General features: G+C 37.1%; 1 protein-coding gene across 1 annotated transcript in view; it reads right to left on the bottom strand.

Annotated features, from left to right (window-relative positions):
* GFPT1 (glutamine--fructose-6-phosphate transaminase 1) overlaps positions 1-19,341 on the bottom strand; it is a 59,239-nt gene that overhangs the window by 26,606 nt on the left and 13,292 nt on the right. The window contains exons 3-8 of the mRNA XM_081101147.1: positions 19,048-19,155; positions 14,696-14,821; positions 9,851-9,909; positions 6,002-6,136; positions 3,949-4,010; positions 3,451-3,530 (exon numbers count right to left, since the gene is read on the bottom strand). Coding sequence (XP_080957273.1) covers positions 3,451-3,530; positions 3,949-4,010; positions 6,002-6,136; positions 9,851-9,909; positions 14,696-14,821; positions 19,048-19,155 — 570 coding nt within the window. The remainder of the gene's footprint in view (positions 1-3,450; positions 3,531-3,948; positions 4,011-6,001; positions 6,137-9,850; positions 9,910-14,695; positions 14,822-19,047; positions 19,156-19,341) is intronic.

Here is a 19,341-nt window from a genome sequence, read left to right as displayed (position 1 = left end):
GCCATTTCTCTCTCATAGATGTTTCTATCTTTCTCTCTCTCTCTCTCTCTCTCTCTCTCTCTCTCTCTCTCTCTCCTTCTATCTCTAAAATCAATAAAAAACTATTTTTTAAAAAATAAAAAGCAAACAATTAAAAAAATAGTAAACTGACCTAACAAATCAAGATATAGTCTCCACTAACTGTAATTTAAAAACAAAACAAAGATGCTTATAACTCTAACAAATAAGGAATGAAAATATTATAAACGCAGAACCTCTTCTTTCTTAAAACTGAGTTTTCTGCCGAAACCGGTTTGGCTCAGTGGATAGAGCGTCGGCCTGCGGACTGAAGGGTCCCGGGTTCGGTTCCGGTCAAGGGCATGTGCCTGGGTTGCGGGCACATCCCCAGTGGGAGGTGTGTAGGAGGCAGCTGATCGATGTTTCTCTCTCATCGATGTTTCTAACTCTCTGTCTCTCTCCCTTCCTCTCTGTAAAAGATCAATAAAATATATTTTAAAAAACAAACAAACAAACAAAAACAAAAACTGAGTTTTCTAACATTTAAGTTCAAAAAAAGGAGTAATGGTCCATTTGCATTGACAATATCCTCTTAATTCTAGCACTTTAGAATTTTGGCATCTCTACTTAATTCGTCAATCACTGATGACGATTTTTTTCCTTTTTGCTCATTCATAGCTAAAGTCAAAACTGGAAAGCATATTGAAATTTGACAAATTAGCAAATATATTTTTTAATCTATTAATTGAAGACTATATAAATGTCAAAGAGACAAGAGCACCTTTCTCTAAAATCAGGAGATAATAACTATATAACCTACGTACACAATGACCAGACATCATCATAAATATACTTGCAAAAAATTCATAATGTGTTTAGCCTCTAAAATGCATGTCTATAAAGATTTGGAAGTAATTATTCTTAGAAATACACATCCAAAGTTCTCCACAATCCTGATTATTTGGTGAGGTTTAGGCATGAAAACCAAATATTTCTTCCCATCCAAATTCAATAGCAGAAAAGATACTGCACTACAAAAAATAAGTATTAGGTAACATCCTAGAAAAGATAATACTCAAGACAGATAAAACAGAACAGTGTCTGCCAGAGGCTGAGAATGGGGACCAGGGTTGATTACAAAGTGGCAGTGGGAGGGAACTCTTTGAGGGATGGAATTTTTCTGTACCTTGACTATGGTAGTGGTTACACACCTGTTTGCATTTGACAGAACTCAGGAAATTTTACATGAAAAAGAGTGAGTTTTATTGTCTTTCAAAAAGTGAATCAAGCCTTAGCCAGTTTGGCTCAGTGGGTAGAGCGTTGGCCTGTGGACTGAAGGGTCCCGGATTTGATTCCAGTCAAGGGCACATGCCTGGGTTGCAGGCTCGACCTCCAGTTGGGGGTGTGCAGGAGGCAGCCAATCAATGATTCTCTCTTATCACTGCTGTTTCTATCTCTCTCTCCCTCTCCCTTCCTCTCTGAAATCAATAAAAAATATATTTAAAAAAAATAAAAAGTGAATCAGGAAATAGGTAAAATGCGTACTGACCAGTGTGGTTCATTTGGTTGAGCACCGTCCCATGCACCGAGAGGTCACCAGTTAGATTCCTGGTGGGGGCACACACCCAGGTTGCAGGCTCAATCCCCAGTAGGGGGCGTGCAGGAGGCAGCTGATCAATGTTTCTCTCTCCCTCTCCCTTCCTCTCTCTAAAATCAATAAAAACATCTTTTTTAAAAAATAGGCAAAATGATAGCCCAGCACCTACATTATTTTAAATAAACACAACCAGCTTTGGTTATATAATGCACTAATGGGGCTGAGTTTCACTATACATATTCTTTCTCCAAATATTGGTTATTTCATTCTTCAAGTAACAAAGTATATTTAATTACAATATTCAGAAGAAGTTAAGGTATCATTGCCAATTTAAATGAAAAGAACACTACTACTTGACACCTATATGACTCTTAAAATCTATAAAATGTCTTTCTATATTCTCTCATCTGATTTCATTTAAGTGGAATACAATTATCATCATTCCACTTTATTTGGTCACCTGGAGAAAATAGTAACAGCCTAAAAGCCAGTTCAGGGTTCTCCTCTTTACACAGCCTCTTCAATAAGAGGCCTATTTTTTAAATTACTCTGTTGAGCACACTCCCTACCTATTAGGAGCTAGAGAAGTAAGGGTTACTAAAACAGAAACTCTAATCTCAAAAAGATCTGTTCCGTGATAAACGTTTCCTCCAATTTCTTAAAACCTTAGCCAACGTTTTCCCATTGTTTCTAAAAGCAGCTTAAAACAATGTACAAGGTAATATATAGGTAATGTATACACAGCAGAATTATTAACAGAAATCTGGAACTCTGGATCCAAAATTTGCACTCTCACTGATAGACTAGTTTTTCTTCTGAAAAGGGAGGGAGGGGGATGAGGAAGAAAGAATTCTAACATCTCAGAACTTTTATCTGCTACAGATAAAATAGTGAAAGCAGTTACAATCTAAAGATGAATAGGTTTAGAGTATTTCACTAAATTTTTTTCAAGAAATCAAGAATTACACATTAATAATATAAGTTCTAATTTCCTGAATTTACTTTTAGTAATAAGCAAATGGTAAGAGCACATCTTTTTAAAAATCTAATTATATCCATGAAATGTTCCAGAGTTCATATAGCTGAAAGTCTTATAAAAAATTCAAACTTATTAAAAAAGAACAATTCCAAATCCAAACAAAGCCAATCAAGATACTGAATGTAAATCTAAAAATGAAATGTCATGCATAAAATAAAAACCATTAAAACCGACTATGTCAGTTAAAAATTAGGCTGAATTATTCAAATTGTAACTAAGTCCAATCTATAGTAGTCTAGAACACAATGCTCTTTTCCCCATGTTGGCATCTTAGTTAAAATAAGGTATCCTACATGATTTTAATTTAAAGCAAAGGAAAAAAACTATTTTTTTCAAATCTCAGAGACTTTAAAGAAACGAATTACTAAAAGCAGTTTCCTAAATGCCAAAAGCAGACAGACAAAATATACTCTGCAAGTTAGAAAAAATGTCAAAATATATTTCCCCATAAAATAAGCACATTTTTAGAGGCCCAGCACATTCATTCACTCCAAGAACAAAGAATTAGTAAAGCATAAACAAAACAGGATAAGATTCCTCCCCATCCATGCAGTGCATTTCCCACCTCTTTCTCCCTGTGATCCCCACCGTGTGAATTTTGATCCAATCTGAGTCCTAGCTATGGATATACAACAGAAAAAAATTCTACTTGTCAGAGAAATCACAAAACAAATACTTTTCATGTCTAGACAGAAGTATATATGAGTGGACCTGACCAAAGAAGCATTTATTTCAATTTAAGGAAAATAATTCTTCATTATCTACTACATTCAATTTATACATTCTACCCATGGCATGATATAGGAGCAATTTTTACCTGTTCTGTAGAGTATTGGAATGTGATCAGTAGAGAGTTTATGTTCACTTCGTACACCAATCAACAGAGGGCTACCTCGTCTGTTAGTACAAAATTAAACAGAATTAAACCATTTTTATAAACCACACATGAATGATATAAAATTTATATGTGATGACAACAGAACACTCTTCAAAAAAAGTTTAAATTCTCCCTCCAAGCTCAACTTCAGATATAACAACAGATCAATATAAACAGACTTTTTAAACAAAACATTCAATAACAGAGTTAAGCAAATCTGACCCACAGAGCAGGTTTGTCAATTTTTATTGGAACACAGCCATGCCCATTCTTTTACATATTTTCTACAGCAGCTTTCACACTACAAGAGCAAAACTGAGTAGTTGCTATACAGGCCTTTATGGTGAAGGGAACATTTATAGTGTACAGAGAATAAACTTATAATTCAAAAGTTTCAAAATACATATAATTATTAGGCATTATTAAATTTATACATACCTTGTGACAACTGCTTGGCCAGGAAAATGAACACTTTTAAATACAAGTGCAAAAGCACCTTCCTATGGAGGGAAAAAATGAGTTAGCAATCCATATGATAATCAATTATCAAATGTGACATGTCTAATACATACTGACTTTACCACAGAAACTTTTTGTTTACATAACCACTTTTTGCACTAGTTTATAAATGAGTCTAAATATTAGGCAGACACTTCCTCTTGAGCTTTGGTGTATAAAAGAGTCACTTTTTAAACAAGCTTACTCTTAAAATAGGCTCAATAGATAAATAGCTCCAAAACAGACCATTTTAATGCAAAGAACACATCTTTTTTTCTTTTTCTTTTTTTTTGGTCTAATCTATATATATAAAAGCCCAGCAACAGGAATGGCAGAATGACCAGAATTACTGGTGGCTATGACATATACTGCGGCACCAACTGGCCTGATTCAGGCCCAGATCAGTCCCCCCAATCCCAATCGGGGGTGGGGCCAGCCAGCCAACCACCCACAGCCCACCCGCCCCACTGGCCTGGCCTATGGGCCCCCATTGGGGTGAGCCAGTTGAACCCCACTCATGCACAAATTCATGCACTGGGCCTCTAGTTACATCAATAAAATGTTCTAGGGTTTTTATAGCTGAAAGTCCTATAAAAAATTCAAACATACTACCAATGTTTCTCAATAAATAAATCATATCTCCCATATTATACATTAATAAAGGGAAGATAGAATTAGGAAAGGACCTAAGTTCAATACCCAAAACCCATTTTATACCACTGTTAACTTACACTTTTTTTTACCTTGACATTGGAGATAAATATATACAATCACAATTATTAACATGCATATCATACCACCCAACCTCCTCAAGGACAGGGCCTAAAGAAATCAAGAATGAATAAAGGAGGAACATGAGGTAGGAGAAGGAAGAAAACACCATAGAACACAAACTGGGTTATACACTGAGTAGAAATAAGACAAGACTGGGAAGGCACAATACTCTGCCTTGAGTAAAGGGATGGAATGGACCTCTATTTTCTTCATCTTTCTGTCTCCTCCTTTACTGTAGATATCATAAGGATGGGAGGAGGTGGGAAATGAGGGCTGGACCTTCACTGAGAAGTAAAGGGCTTTTAAATGGGAAAGCTAGAGCTATGAGTGGGGAAGGGGGATAGAAATCACTATGCATTTGGACTTTTGTGGATCTTTAATCTTTATTTAGGGCACTTTAGATGGGATCAAAAAGAATACCACTTTTCTCTTGGACTGGGAAATACTTTTCCATAGAGGCAAAGAGCCTTCCTAGTCCCCATAAGGAAAAATAAGGAGTTGACTAGACTGACTCAGAGATAAGCAAGAATAAAAAGTGTACATTTCACTGAAACTAACCTGAGCAGGAAGCAAGAAAATGATGAGTCCCTGTCTATGTATACTGTATGCATGTGTGTGTGTGGTATGTATGGGTTTGTATGTGTTTGTGTGTGTGTGTATATGCATGCATACATTTTGGAGAAACTGATTTTAGGTTACTTCAATTCCCCTAACACAAAAGTACAGTGAAAGAAGCAGAATTTTAAGTGTGTGGGAAAGGAGGGTTCATCAGTGAAACAACAATCCCTCAAAATTACTCAGGTTGAAAAGTTATATATGAAAAGTAAAAGCCAAAAATATTTTAAAATTAGCATAGTCCCTGCTTCTCAAACTTAATTTTAAGGACATATTATTAAAAAAAGATATATTATGATTAATGTTTGTAATAATTACCTTTAAAAGGGGTAGTTTAAAGACTGTTGGTTGCCAGGGGTGAGGGAGGTTGGGGTGAAATAGGTAAAGGGATTAAGAAAAGTACAGATTGGCAGCTACAAAATAGTCCCAGGGATGTAAAGTACAGCACAGGGAATATAGTCAACAATATTGAAATAATTATGCATGGTGCCAGGTGGGTACTGGAAATATCAGGGGGAACACTTTGTAAAGTATCTGATTTCCCAACCACTATTGAGTGAAAACTGTAATTAAAAAATAATTTTTTTAAAGTGTGATTTAATACCAATTGTTGGATAACTCTCTCCACCAAGGTAGTAAAACTGGTATCTTGACTTTCCCGATTGTCATACATGTACTTAACAAGCTTGGCAATTGTTTCTGTGTCTGTTTCAGATTCAAAGTCATAACCTTTACTTTCCTGTAATTAGAAAGAAAAAAAAAATTGACACATTTAAGGAAATATTCATCATATCCAAATCTTATCTACAGATTTTTTTTCCCCTCAAAAATCTCACTAATCAATTTCTAATCTTTTTGACCACCATACGCCATTACCCACTGTTCAAAATTAAGGTAACAGGAGGCAAGTCAAGATGGTGGCATAGGTAAACGCAGTACTCGCCTTCTCCCACAACTACATCAAAATTATAACTAAACTAGAAAATAACCATGATTCAGAACCACCTGAAATCTGGCTGAATGGAAGTCCTACAATTAGAGAATTAAAGCAGAAGACACATTGAGACTGGTAGGAGGGGCAGAGAGGCGCAGGGGCTGGTCCGATATCCATATGTGTTATCTTTTTAATCCTGGCTCATGCAGAGGTTCCTAATGAGGAGCAAAGGGTTCCAGCCCCATACCAGACCCCTCAGGCCTAGCCCCACACCAGACCCTGGGAAGAGAAGTCTCTAACTTCAGGCTATAAAAACCAGTGGAGATTGTGGCACAGTTGGGTTGCTAAAGTCCCAGGCAGTTCCTCTTAAAGGGCCCACACACAGACTTACTCTGACTCACTGTCTCTGAGCTCCAGTGCTGGGGCAGCAACTTGAAAGGATCCAGGAACATATGGGAGGAACTAATTTGTCTGGCATCAGGGCAAGAACTGGGGCAGCTTTATCCCACACAAAAGTGCTGACAGAGGTGCAGAGAAGACCTCCCTGCCACAATGCCAACAGACAGTTGCAATATCTGAGTATCCATCAACCTGGCCCACAAGTTCGCTCCACCCTCATGATTCCCTGAGACCCCACCACACCCAAATTGTGTGCCCACCCAACCTGTTTGTAGTGGCTTTTCCATATAAATGGCCTCTTGGCTCAGGCTTCAGACTTTCCTAATATCTCTCAAACAAGCAGCAGCTGGCCTAGCAGGCCCCACACCTCTCGATAAGTGGCCCTAGAACCAGCAATAGCAGCAGCCTGCCTTGGTTCACACCTTGGCCTCTCCTGGGCACCTCCAAGCCCAACACAAGTAGCAGCCATCTGCAGATCACTCCATAGCTTGACAGGTGTCCCCAGGCAGGGCACAAGCAGTAGCTGACTTTGCACCTCCCAGGAGGCCCCAGAGCCACTGTACCCGGTGGTCAGCTTCAGACCATGCCAGATTACAGCCTATCACATCCACCAGTGACATACTGAAGGGGCAGACTTGGTGAGCACCAAAGCCCCACTAAAGCAAGTCCTACTCCATAAGGGTGTCTCCTACACAACAGCTCTTCCTCTGTAGTCAAAGCTGGTCTGCACAGCCAATTGGCCTGGGGTCAGTCCCTCCCAGTGATGCCAAAAGCAATTGAGGCTCAACTACAACAGGAAAGCACATACAACCCACATAGGGGCACACTTAGAGTGCCCAGCTCAGGTGACTGGGGAGGCTAAGCCACAGGGCTCTACAGGACACATAATACACAAGGCCACTCTAACAATTCCAGGTGACATAGAAGCTCTACCTAATACAAAGAAACAAACACAGGAAAGCAGCCAAAATGCAGAACAAAGAAACATGTCACAAATGAAAAACAGAAAAAGAACTAAATAAATGGAAGCAAGCAAACTACCAGATACAGAGTTCAAAGGATACTCAAGAAACTCAATGAAAACTTCAAGGAACTTGGTGAGAACCTCAAGGAACTTAGTGAGACCCTCAACAACATAAAAAAGGAAAAGTCAGAAATGAAGGCTACACTAATTGAAATGAAGAATAATTTACAGGGAATCAACAGAAGAGGATGATGAGAATCAAATCAGCAATTTGGAATGAAGGAGCAAAAAACACCCAATCAGAAAAGCAAAAAGAAAAAAGAATCTAAAAATATGAAGAGAGTGTAAGGAGCCTCTGGGACAACTTCAAGCATACCAACATTCACATCAGGGGGATGCCAGAAGGAGAAGAAATGAAGCAAGAAATTGAAAATCTATTTGAAAAAATAATGACAGAAAACTTCCCTTACCTGGTGATAGAACAAGACATACAAGTCCAGGAAGTGCACGATGAACCCAAAGAGGCCCATACCCAAGACATAATTAAAATGTCAAAAGTTAAAGACAAAGAGAGAATCTTAAAAGCAGCAAGAGAAAGGCAGTTAGTTACTTACAAGGGAGCACCCATACGACTGTCAGATGATTTCTCAACAAATTTTGTAGGCAAGAAGGGAGTACCAAGAAATATTCAAAGTGACGAAAAGCAAGGACCTACAACCAAGATTATCCAGCAAAGCTATCATTTATAATTAAAGGTCAGATAAAGAGCTCCATAGACAAGAAAAAGCTAAAGGAGTTCATCACCACCAAATGAGCATTAATGAAACGTTAAAGGGTCTTTAAGAAGGAAAAAAAGGATAAAAAATATGAACGATAAAATGGCAATGAATACATATCTACCAACAACTGAATCTAAAAATCAAAATAAGTGAACAAGGAATCTAACGAATGAAATAAACTGATGAATAAAATAGAATCAGAAACATGGAAACATGGAACACACCAACAAATCTCAGAGGGAAGAGGGGGGTTGTGGGTGGAAAGTGATTAACTAAAGAACTTACATGCATACATGCATTACCCATGAACACAAACTATAGAGGGGTGAAGGCCTGAGGCAGGGTGGATCTGAGTGGAGGGGGACAATAAGGTGAAGAAAGGTGGGGAGGGGTGAGGACACATCTATAATATACTCAACAATAAATTTTTAAAAATAAAAATAAAATAAACAACCCAGCTGGTGTGGCTCAGTGGTGGAGTGCCAACCCATGAACCAGGAGGTCACAGTTCGATTCCCAGTCAGGGCACATGCCTGGATTGCAAGCTCGATCCCCAGAAGGGGGCGTGCAGGAGGCAGCCAAACGACGATTCTCTCGCATCATTGATGTTTCTCTCTCTCCTTCTCCCTTCTTCTCTAAAATCAATAAAAATATATTTACATAAATCTATATGCCAATATGAATTAAATTTTAAATAAAATATAAGAAAATATATAATATAAAAACAAATCCCATAATGAATATGATAATTCTTTATTTAACAATGATATTTTAATATGCAATACTATAGACATTAGATATACGTGGCTATTTAAATTTACATTGATTAAAGTGAAATAATTTCAAATTTAGTTCCTTAGTCATACTAACTCAAAAGCCATATATGGACAGTGGCTACTATATTGGACAGTACAGATATGGAAGGTTTCCATCACTACAGAAAGTTCAGTTGGACAGACCTGAGAAGCCATTATAAAAGTCATCATCATGATCATTACTAGGTAAGTACATAGCTATTTAGGGCATAGAACCTTCATTTAATCTGTTCTGATTCCTCTTACATATCCTAGAATCTTTTAAAAATGGCAAACAAGGTTCTTCTTAATGCAAAACACATAACCCCAAAATTCCAATTTTACTTGAGTTTCTGGATCATTCATAACAAAGCCAAATAATTGTTTCCTTTTCATATAAGGAACAAAAATGTTCCACTGTCAACAAAGAAAACTCCAATAAACCACCATACCCTTGAAACTGTCTTAGGTATTACTTGATCACACCTAGATAGTATTTATTGCACATCTCAACAAACAACCTCACTGCTCTCATTAGAAGTATTGTCAAACACTGGTGGTCTTTTTAGGTTAATTTACTTACCAAAAACTTTTTCAAGTCTTTGTAGTTGGTGATGATTCCATTGTGAATAACAATAAATTCTAAAAGAGATTAAAGAAATTAATGACCAAAAATTATAGGTCTAGTAAACATTATAAACAGTCATTACTGTTAAAGAGATTTTTCAAAAAAGACAAAAAATGTGTCACATGCTATACTTCAAGGTGTAATCAAGTAGTATCTACATTTTGTTACCAGATTATCCTTGGGTAGATCAGCAGCACAGTTTATGTGGCTTAGTGGAAGTAAAGAGTGCCAGGGAGGTGGGTACAGTGGGGAAATACAATAAGCTGGTGTCTAGAGTCATCAATTTCAGCTGTGGCTAAATTCCTAACCCAATGTCATCATGTGAAAGGAGCAAATTCCTTGGGTATATGTGCTCATTTGCAAATTGAGAAGGTTGAACTAAATAACTATTATTCTCACTTCTTTATTCATCCATTCTTATGCATAAAACATTCCTAAATTTAAAGAGAAACCTTTCAAACTAATACAATTATCTGATTGCACTAAATGAACTTAAGAACTAAAGTTAAATAAATTAATAAGAAAAACCAGACATTATTCAGTTCTATAATTAAATCTATTTATCTGAGGTCCAGACAATTCCTAAGTGATAAATAAATGTTAAAACAGAATTCCAACATCAAATACACATGATAGTGGGATAATTTTCAACTTTATGAAATAACTTTGAAGAATGTAAAAATGGATAATCAAGAGTTGACAATATTATTATTTATAACTACTGACAATGTAAAGATCACTAATATGAATTTATTATTTAAAGTTCATGTAAGTGAAGAGAGAAATTACCACTAAATTCAATTTTATATCAAATTATAAAAATGCTTTTAAAATACTTAACAATCTGATATTTTGACCTGACATTAAATGTCAAGACTAAATGCATTACAACCCAGGTAATAAATTAAGCATTTTCACTAGATTTTTTAAGAAAAAAATGATACCACAAAATACTACCACTACCAAAAAAACTAAGTATTTTTAATGCTAGAACACAGAGAATCATAAATAGCTAACAGTTGACATAAAGACTTAATTAAAGCCAAATTCTCAAAATATAATCTAGATATGTTTTTAGGAATTTTTTATAAAGGCCTTGTCAGAATTAAACGTTTGAGAGGTTAGGTTGTTAGCATTCTAATCTGGTTCAATGATAATTATGTGAAGCATAGAAACCTAAAACGGCAGCTTCTTAATTAAATTATACAATCTTGCCGAAACCAGTTTGGCTCAGTAGATAGAGCGTCGGCCTGCGGACTGAAAGGTCCCAGGTTCGATTCCGGTCAAGGGCATGTACCTGGGTTGCGGGCACATCCCCAGTGGGGGATGTGCAGGAAGCGGCTGATTGATGTTTCTCTCTCATCGATGTTTCTGACTATCTCTCTCCCTTCCTCTCTGTAAAAAATCAATAAAATATATATAAAAATAAATAAATAAATTATACAATCTTATCTCAAAAGGGATGTATATACACACACATACATATATACACACACATACTTTTGTATGTATTTACTTATTTAACTAGAGGCCCGATGCACAAAATTTGTGCAAGAGTAGGCCTTCCTTCCCCCAGCTGCCGGCACTGGCTTCCCTCTGGCACCCAGGAGCCGGGCTTCCCTAGAAGCCCCGGCTTCATCCAGAAGGTCGTCCAGAAGGATGTCTGGTCTAATTAGCATATTATGCTTTTATTATTATAGATTTTTAATTTTAGAGCGAGGAAAGAAGAGGGAGAGGAAGAAGGAGAGAGGGAGGGAGGGGGAGAGAGAGAGAGAAATATCAGTTTTGTTGTTCCACTTATTTATGCATTCATTGGTTGATTCTTATATGTGCCCTGATTGGGAATCAAACCCACAACCTTGCTGTATCGGAGGGACACTCTAACTGAGCTACCTGGCCAGGACTTTCTTTTCTTTTTTAAAAAAACAAAAGAATAGACTCTTTTAAATGGTTATTTCCAGGAAAAGACGGAATAAGAAAAATAAGACAGAAACTAGACTTATTTTAACATGCCTATTTTTTTATTTTATTTATTTATTTTTTTGTTAATCCTCACCTGAGGATATTTTGCCATTGATTTTTAGAGAGAGTGGAAAGGAGGGGAAGAGACAGAGAGAAATATCAACGTAGGAGAGACAGATCGATTGGTTGCCTTCTACATGCAGCTGCACTGGTAAGTGCCCTTGACCAGAATTGAACCTGGGACCCTGCAGTCCACAGGCCATCACTATTCACTGAGCCAAACCAGCCAGAGTTTAACATGACTTTTTTATAGGTGTGACCTCAGAACAATGCAAATATTTTTATTTGAAATAAAATTGATTTAAAAAAATCAATCCCTAAAACTCAAAATAAAATAAAATATATTAATAGAATGCTGTATTCAGCTGGTAGCACAACTACAGATAGAAGGATTATTCCAAGTGATTCTAAAACACAGAAATTTGATTATATATATCCCTAAAGAGATATACCCTAAGGACAAAAAATTAACAAGAAAAACTAACAAACAACAGTAAATATATTCTTAAGGAAGTGTTGGTATTATGATTATCTTATGTATATCATGTAACAGATAAATAAGTATGTTACTGATGTTAACAACTACATGAATAAAAGAAAATACATAGATCAATCAGGTAAAGTCAAAACCTTACAACCCTGAATCTGAGTTAGAATTGTTAGTGTAAAATTACATTGTTTTATCTTTAAATTTATACGTGTGCAAGTGCACACACAGAGGTATGTGTATCTCCTAGCTCTGCCCACTGAAAAGACCTATGTGTGATGAACACTTCTAAGACCTGGCTTACAGTCTTTAAGTATCATTTCCACTAAAAAGAACTGGGGCTTCCTTAGAGAAATGGCCGATTCCAAGCATGGGGCAGGAGTAGAGGAACGTGGAACATCTTGGCCTACCAGAAAATAACAAAGACTATTGAGTCTACAGGGGTCATGTCAAAAGGACTTAGAAGACAACCTGAGTAAGTTCCCAATGGCCAAAGATTTTTATGTATCAATATAGACAATTACTTCAGTGTTTTGAATCATATGAAATATTTTAAACCCATGATTTTATAATTTTAAAAAGAACTCATTATTCATTTTAGAACATATGAACCACTTCGTTTTTTAAAAATGGTAAATGAAGGGGGCGGGGGGAGATAAAACATTAATCCTGCCTTTCCTATATGCTCTGTAACTCAGGGTAACCAAGCAGTTGATATGGAGAAGATTCTCTTTATAGGGAAGTATTTGAGATAATAAATGAAAGAAGGAATGATAGTACTAGACTATCACCAATTTAAAAGCCCTAAAGAAATAATCTTGGCAATGATCATCAATGACTGCTAACAACACAAAGAAAAACATCCAACATTATGACAAGAAAAGAAATTCTGAGATGTCCTAAATTAAATTACAGCAGGCCAGAGGAATGCTAGCATTCCTTAATGTATGTTGAAACTTTGAATCAACTTCTAGGCCCCTATTTCAGTTCTTATCTAGAGAGAATAGCCAACCACCAGATGGCACCCACCGCATCCTGTTTATGCATAAACTTTCTGAGCTGTTGCCCACAATCAATCCAAAAGCAACGAACACTTCTTCCTTACCATACACCTCTCCCAGAACTAGCCCTGCTTCACCTATTCCCACACCCCTTATCTATAGCCAATGTAAATTCTTTCAAAACTTACAGCTTTCTTCTCCAAAATTATCGTATAAAAGAACTCCATCAATCCCAGGATAGTGGGCATATTTGTCTTCCCAACTAGCCCTACTGATGGTGGTCTAAACTGTCCCAGAAACTGGTCCTTTTTCTGCCTAACTTATGGCTCAATAAATCCTTTCTTTCAGAAAAACGTTCAACCTCAAAGGTTATCATTTAACAATTATATACCTGCAGTTGTAAACAAACACTGTACCAATCCTATATAATAAAAGGCTAATATGCAAATAGACTGAAAGGCAGAATGACTGGTCACTATGACACGCATTGACCACCAGGGGGCAGACACTGAACACAGGAGCTGTCCCCTGGTGGTCAGTGTGCTAACACCGGGGGAGTGCCACTCAACCAGAAGCCAGGCTCATGGCTGGCGAGCACAGTGGCAGTGGCAGGAGCCTCTCCTGCCTCCGTGGTAGTGCTAAGGATGTCCGACTGACGGCTTAGGTCCGGCAGGGATTGGGCCTCAGCCATCAGTCGAACATCCCCTGAGGGCTCCCGGACTGCGAGAGTTCGCAGGCTGGGCTAAGGGGACCCGCTCCCCACTTCCCCCCCCCAGTGCACGAATGTCGTGCACCAGGCCTCTAGTTTATAATAAATAAAATGGACAGAGAAATGTATTAAATGACCCACAGGATGCAATTAACATGCAATTAACATGATCTAAACTATAGAAAATTCTATAGGACAAACAGAGTAAACTGTAAGGAAAAAGGAGAGAAAGGGAGAAGTCTCTTAAGAGACATATCAATCTACTAAATCCTTACCTTTTAGAGATACACTCTTAAATATTTACAAAATAAATATTATGATATCTAGCTATCTGTGATATATCTATCTATATAATATCTACTAGCTTCCAAGATAATCTAGGTAGGGGCTATGGATAAACATAACTGATCAGATATTGATAAATGTCGAGGCTGGGTAATGGATGCCTCAGGTTCTATATATTCTCTATATATGAATATGTTTTAAATTTTCCAAATTAAAATTATGAAAACGTAAGCGCTTCCATTCTTTTCCCATTATCGAGCCTCTACAATCATTCCAAAGCATTTTTATGTCCATACCATTATTTTTATCAGAGCGCTGGGGATGGCTATTGACAGGATTGGGTTCGCCGTGCGTTGCCCAACGGGTATGAGCTATTCCAAGGTGTACATCAAATTCTATATCCAAATCCATATCCTGTTGTTCTGAAGATAAAATGAAAAATTCCAATATTAAATCATGCTGTAGAGATAACGCTATATTTCAATGTAATTATTACAGCACTGTTTACCTGGAATACACAATTATTAAAACTGAAGATTAGGCATACTCAAAATAGTAATTAAAAGATTTAGAGGAGTTAATGTAGGATGCAGCTGAAATATTTAAAACAAATGGTTCCAATAACAACCCAAGAAAATGTATTCAGAGAGATAAAGCACCCTGGCCAGTGTGGCCCAATTGGTTGGAGCATTGTCCCATGCACCAAAAAGGTAGTGAGTTCAATTCCTGGTCAGGGCACATATTCAGGTTATGCAATCAATCCTGGAAGGGCACATGCAAGAAGCAACCTATCAAAATTTCTCTCTCTCTCTCTCTCTCTCTCTCTCCCTCTTCCTCCATCACTCTCTCCCTCCTTCCCTTCCTCTCTCTAAAATCAATTTTTTAAAAAAAGATAAAGCAAATGTGACAATGTTAACAATTGGTAAAGTAGATGAAATATATGGGTGGTTAATGTATTTTTTCAACTTTTCTGGAGGCTTAAAAATTTTTACTCAGGAGTTAAGGACAAAGAGAGTGAATGTGATTTTTTAATCTATATTTAATCTTCACTTTGGAAATAATCAGTACTGTTTTAATTAGACATGTAAAAGTAAATTCATTTTCTCAGTGCCACAAGCCTTATGACTGTAATTTCTTTGGTCCCCAAACATATCTCAGAATATAAACTGCAATTATGGAGAGCTTCCAAAATCAAAGAATAGGTTCTTGTGAGCAGAGCAACACTGTGAAAATATGGGGTTACAGACTGATGCTCCTTGATCTTGTAAAGCAGCTATTCTGATTCCTTTTCCCTATGAGCTCTCTCTTCTTGCTTCTTCCGGGGGTAGAGGGGGAGAGAGAAAAAAAGGATAGTTCTAGTTACTTAATAGTGATGCCCTTCTTCTAATTTCCTAAATATAAAATTCATTTAGCTAAGATAAAGCTTATCAGATAAAAAAGTTTATCAGAATTAGGTCTAAATTAGGAATAAACTGCTCAGAACTCTGAACGTCCATGCACTTTAGCTTAGTCTTAAGCATAGTTTTTGTGGTTTTTATACTGGCTAATGAGAGGTCATACTAAAATACAAATCTGATCAAGAAATAAGGTTTAAAATCCATGAATAGACTTCCATTGCTTTAAAAAGCGGTATGCACATATGAATCATCCTAAACCTAGTCACAGAGATTTGCAAAAAGATCCTCAAATTCTAACATATAACCAGAGAGCCATTTTCTCAAAATAAAGCCCAATACCTTTTCATAGCATATAAGGTACTACATATCTATCCCCTATCTACCTTTCTATCCTCATCTCCCACCCCTCATCACTGTGACCCACGCCACCACCATCTCTCACCTGAACTACTTCGACAGAATTCTCACTAGTTTCCTTGTATCCAGTCTTCCATCTGTACAATCTAGTTCTGCACACTAACAAAAGTGATCCTTTCAAAACGAAGTCAGATTGTGTCACTCTCCTACACAAAATTTTCTAATGGCTTTGCATGACACACACAGTAAAATCCATCATTCTTAAGATCCTACATGACCTAGCCCTCAGCCACCTCTCTAGCGTCATTTCCCGCCACTCTTCTCACTTACTGTGCCCTAGCCTCACTGACTTCCATCCTACGACAGCCAAGCCCTCACAGGGTCTTTGCACTTGGTGTTCCCTCTGCCCAGAATTCCCTCTTTCAGACAATCACATGGCATCTGCTCAAATGTCACCTCTACTATACTTTTTCTTCATAGCACTAATCACTACTTAACATTATATATTTATCTGCCTGTTTCATTAAACAGTAAACTCCATCATGGCAGAAGGTTTTGCCTATCTTGTTCTGTTTTGTCCTCAGGACCTAGAATGATGGCTGGTATATAATAGGTACTCAATAAATATTCATTTTATTATTGAATTCTCAGAATACTATGAGGGGAGGAGGGGCACTGTTTTCTCCATTTTACAGATTAAAAAAACTGAGGCTCAAAGAGATCACAAAATCTGCCTACCAAAGTTCATAGTGAATAGTAAGTAGAGATAGGATTTCAACCCAAATCTGGTTTACCCTAGAGCCTAAATTTAAAACCACAATGGTGCCCAGCCGATGTGGCTCAGTGGTTGAGGGTCAACCCATGAACCAAGAGTTCACCAGTTCAATTCTCGCTGGAGGCACATGACATGCCCAAGTTGCGGGCTCAATTCCCAGTAAGGGGCATGCAGGAGGCAGCCAATCGATGTTTCTATCTCTCTATCCCTCTCACTTCCTCACTCTCTAAAATCAATAAAAACATATTTTAAAAAAACACACAATGGTAAACTCTGCTGCACTATTTATTACATTTATGACGTTGTCAATCTGGCTTCCATCAGAATTTGAGTTCTACAAAAGCAGCAGCTTATCTTACTATCTTTGAACTGTAAGCACTAAAAGCTAAATAAATAGGGCAGATACTCAAATCTTTATTGGATGCCTCCAACAATAAACAGATATAATCATCAATGCATTCTTTCCTGGCTTACCTGTGTTCTGAATAATTAAGGTGGCCTAATAAATGACCTCCAGAAAAAGGATACTGTTTATCACTAGTTAACAAGCTAATGCAAGTAATAAACGCATCTGATTAGTTTTAAAAAGGCTAACTATAATTAAAGCATCTCCCCCAACACACTGGCAAGCAACATTGGAGAAAGAGTCTTTAACAGGAATCTGTAAATTAAATCCATATCAAGTTCATGCTATTTGCCAACTCTATTTACTTAACTGTTGCCATTTAAGAAACATGTACCCATGTTCCTTATTCATTAAGCTGATAGGTCATTCAATTCCCCAGCCATTCATGACATCTTTTCTATTCTCCTTAAGCCTCAATACTACCTATATTCCTTCAATTTCCACTTTATTAAGCTTTTCCCTCTTACCTCATAACTGTCTAACTTAGCTTTTCTTTTACGTTTGACTCCTATAAAGGTTAACTCTCTCCCTGTGCCTTCACTTATCTGAGCTGTAACCCCTCAATAATTTCCTTACTTGTATCTTGTGTCTTCTCACAAACTTCATGCCCAAGGCTTTTTGCCCTCTTCATACCTTTTCTTAGATGTCACCCTTCTTTTTTTTAATAATTCAAATATTCAAATTTGCTGGCAGTGATAAAGACTCAAATACCTACATCCAGAAATAACAAACATCAACATAAATGGTCCTACTCCTTACATATCCTATACTGCAGGTTGCTTTTTTCGCTCAACATTAGGTTCCCCATAATTCTCCAGGTCCCCACATGCAGAACCAGACCCAGTGCCTTCCTTTTAAAAGCTACATATGGTCACTCACTGTCATTACAATTTATTATCCCATTCCCTTACTGGTATTAATTATCCAAAATTAATAAATCACTTTGAAGAGCAATCTGGCCATGTCTATAAGAGAGATGCCTATACCCTGTGCCCAAGCACCTCTACTGTTGGTTATATACTTGAAAAAAAATACTGTGGACAAGGAGCATGACAAGATTCATTGCAGCAAAATGTAGAAACAACCTCTATGTCTACCAATATCACCCCAATAAATTTAATTTAAAAAAATTTTTAAAAGACTCTTTCCCACCCAGCTGGCATGGCTCAGTGGTTGAGCATCAACCTATGAACCAGGTCATAGTTCGATTCCCGGTAAGGGCACATGCCTGGGTTGCGGGCTCAATCCCCAGTGTGGGGAGTGCAGGAGGCAGCCGATTGATGATTCTCTCTTATCATTGATGTTTTTACCTCTCTCTCCCTCTCTCTTCCTCTCTGAAATAAATACACTTTTTTAATAAATTTTTTTAAAAATTTTAAAAAGGACTATCTCCCATTCCATCAACAAACTTGCCTTCCTTATGTTTGTCCTATGAAAGGCCCTTCCTCACAAATTGTGGTTACTTCATTTTAGAATACTGATCTTGCTCTAAATGCAGTGGACCTAACTAATTTCCTTCCCTAATTAATATGATCATTTTTGAAGCTCAGGTATATTTTAAAACTAGTACAGACAGTAACAAAACTACTTTTCTCCCCTCCCTTCAATATTAATAATCACTAAATGGGCCCTAAAATATGGGAAGAATGGTAATTTGATAAGGGAGAAGGAAGAAAAGGGGGAGGGGGACAAAAACCAAACTAAGTACATTACTGTGAACTTCTTCATCCAGTGCTTTTACTTTCCCTTTCTTCTTAATGAGCTGGATTTTGCCGGCATTTGCTTCCCAATCTTTGTCATTGCCTCCATCAACTCCCACACCTAAATCATCAAAAGGCAGAATAGCAAGATTTAAAAACTGGCTATTATTTAGATTATCAGTGTGAGGCAAAATTTTTAATTAAAATATTTTTAATCTAATTAATTCATTAACTTATTACCAATTCAACATATACTAAACATCCATTACATGTCAAGAACCAGAACAGCTGCTACAGACAAAAATGA

The sequence above is a fragment of the Myotis nattereri genome (genome assembly GCF_964212035.1).
Source record: "Myotis nattereri genome assembly, chromosome: 10".
Taxonomy (NCBI): Eukaryota; Metazoa; Chordata; class Mammalia; order Chiroptera; family Vespertilionidae; genus Myotis; species Myotis nattereri.
The sequence above is the reverse complement of the archived record's forward strand: the minus strand, read 5'-3'. Positions and strand labels throughout refer to the sequence as shown.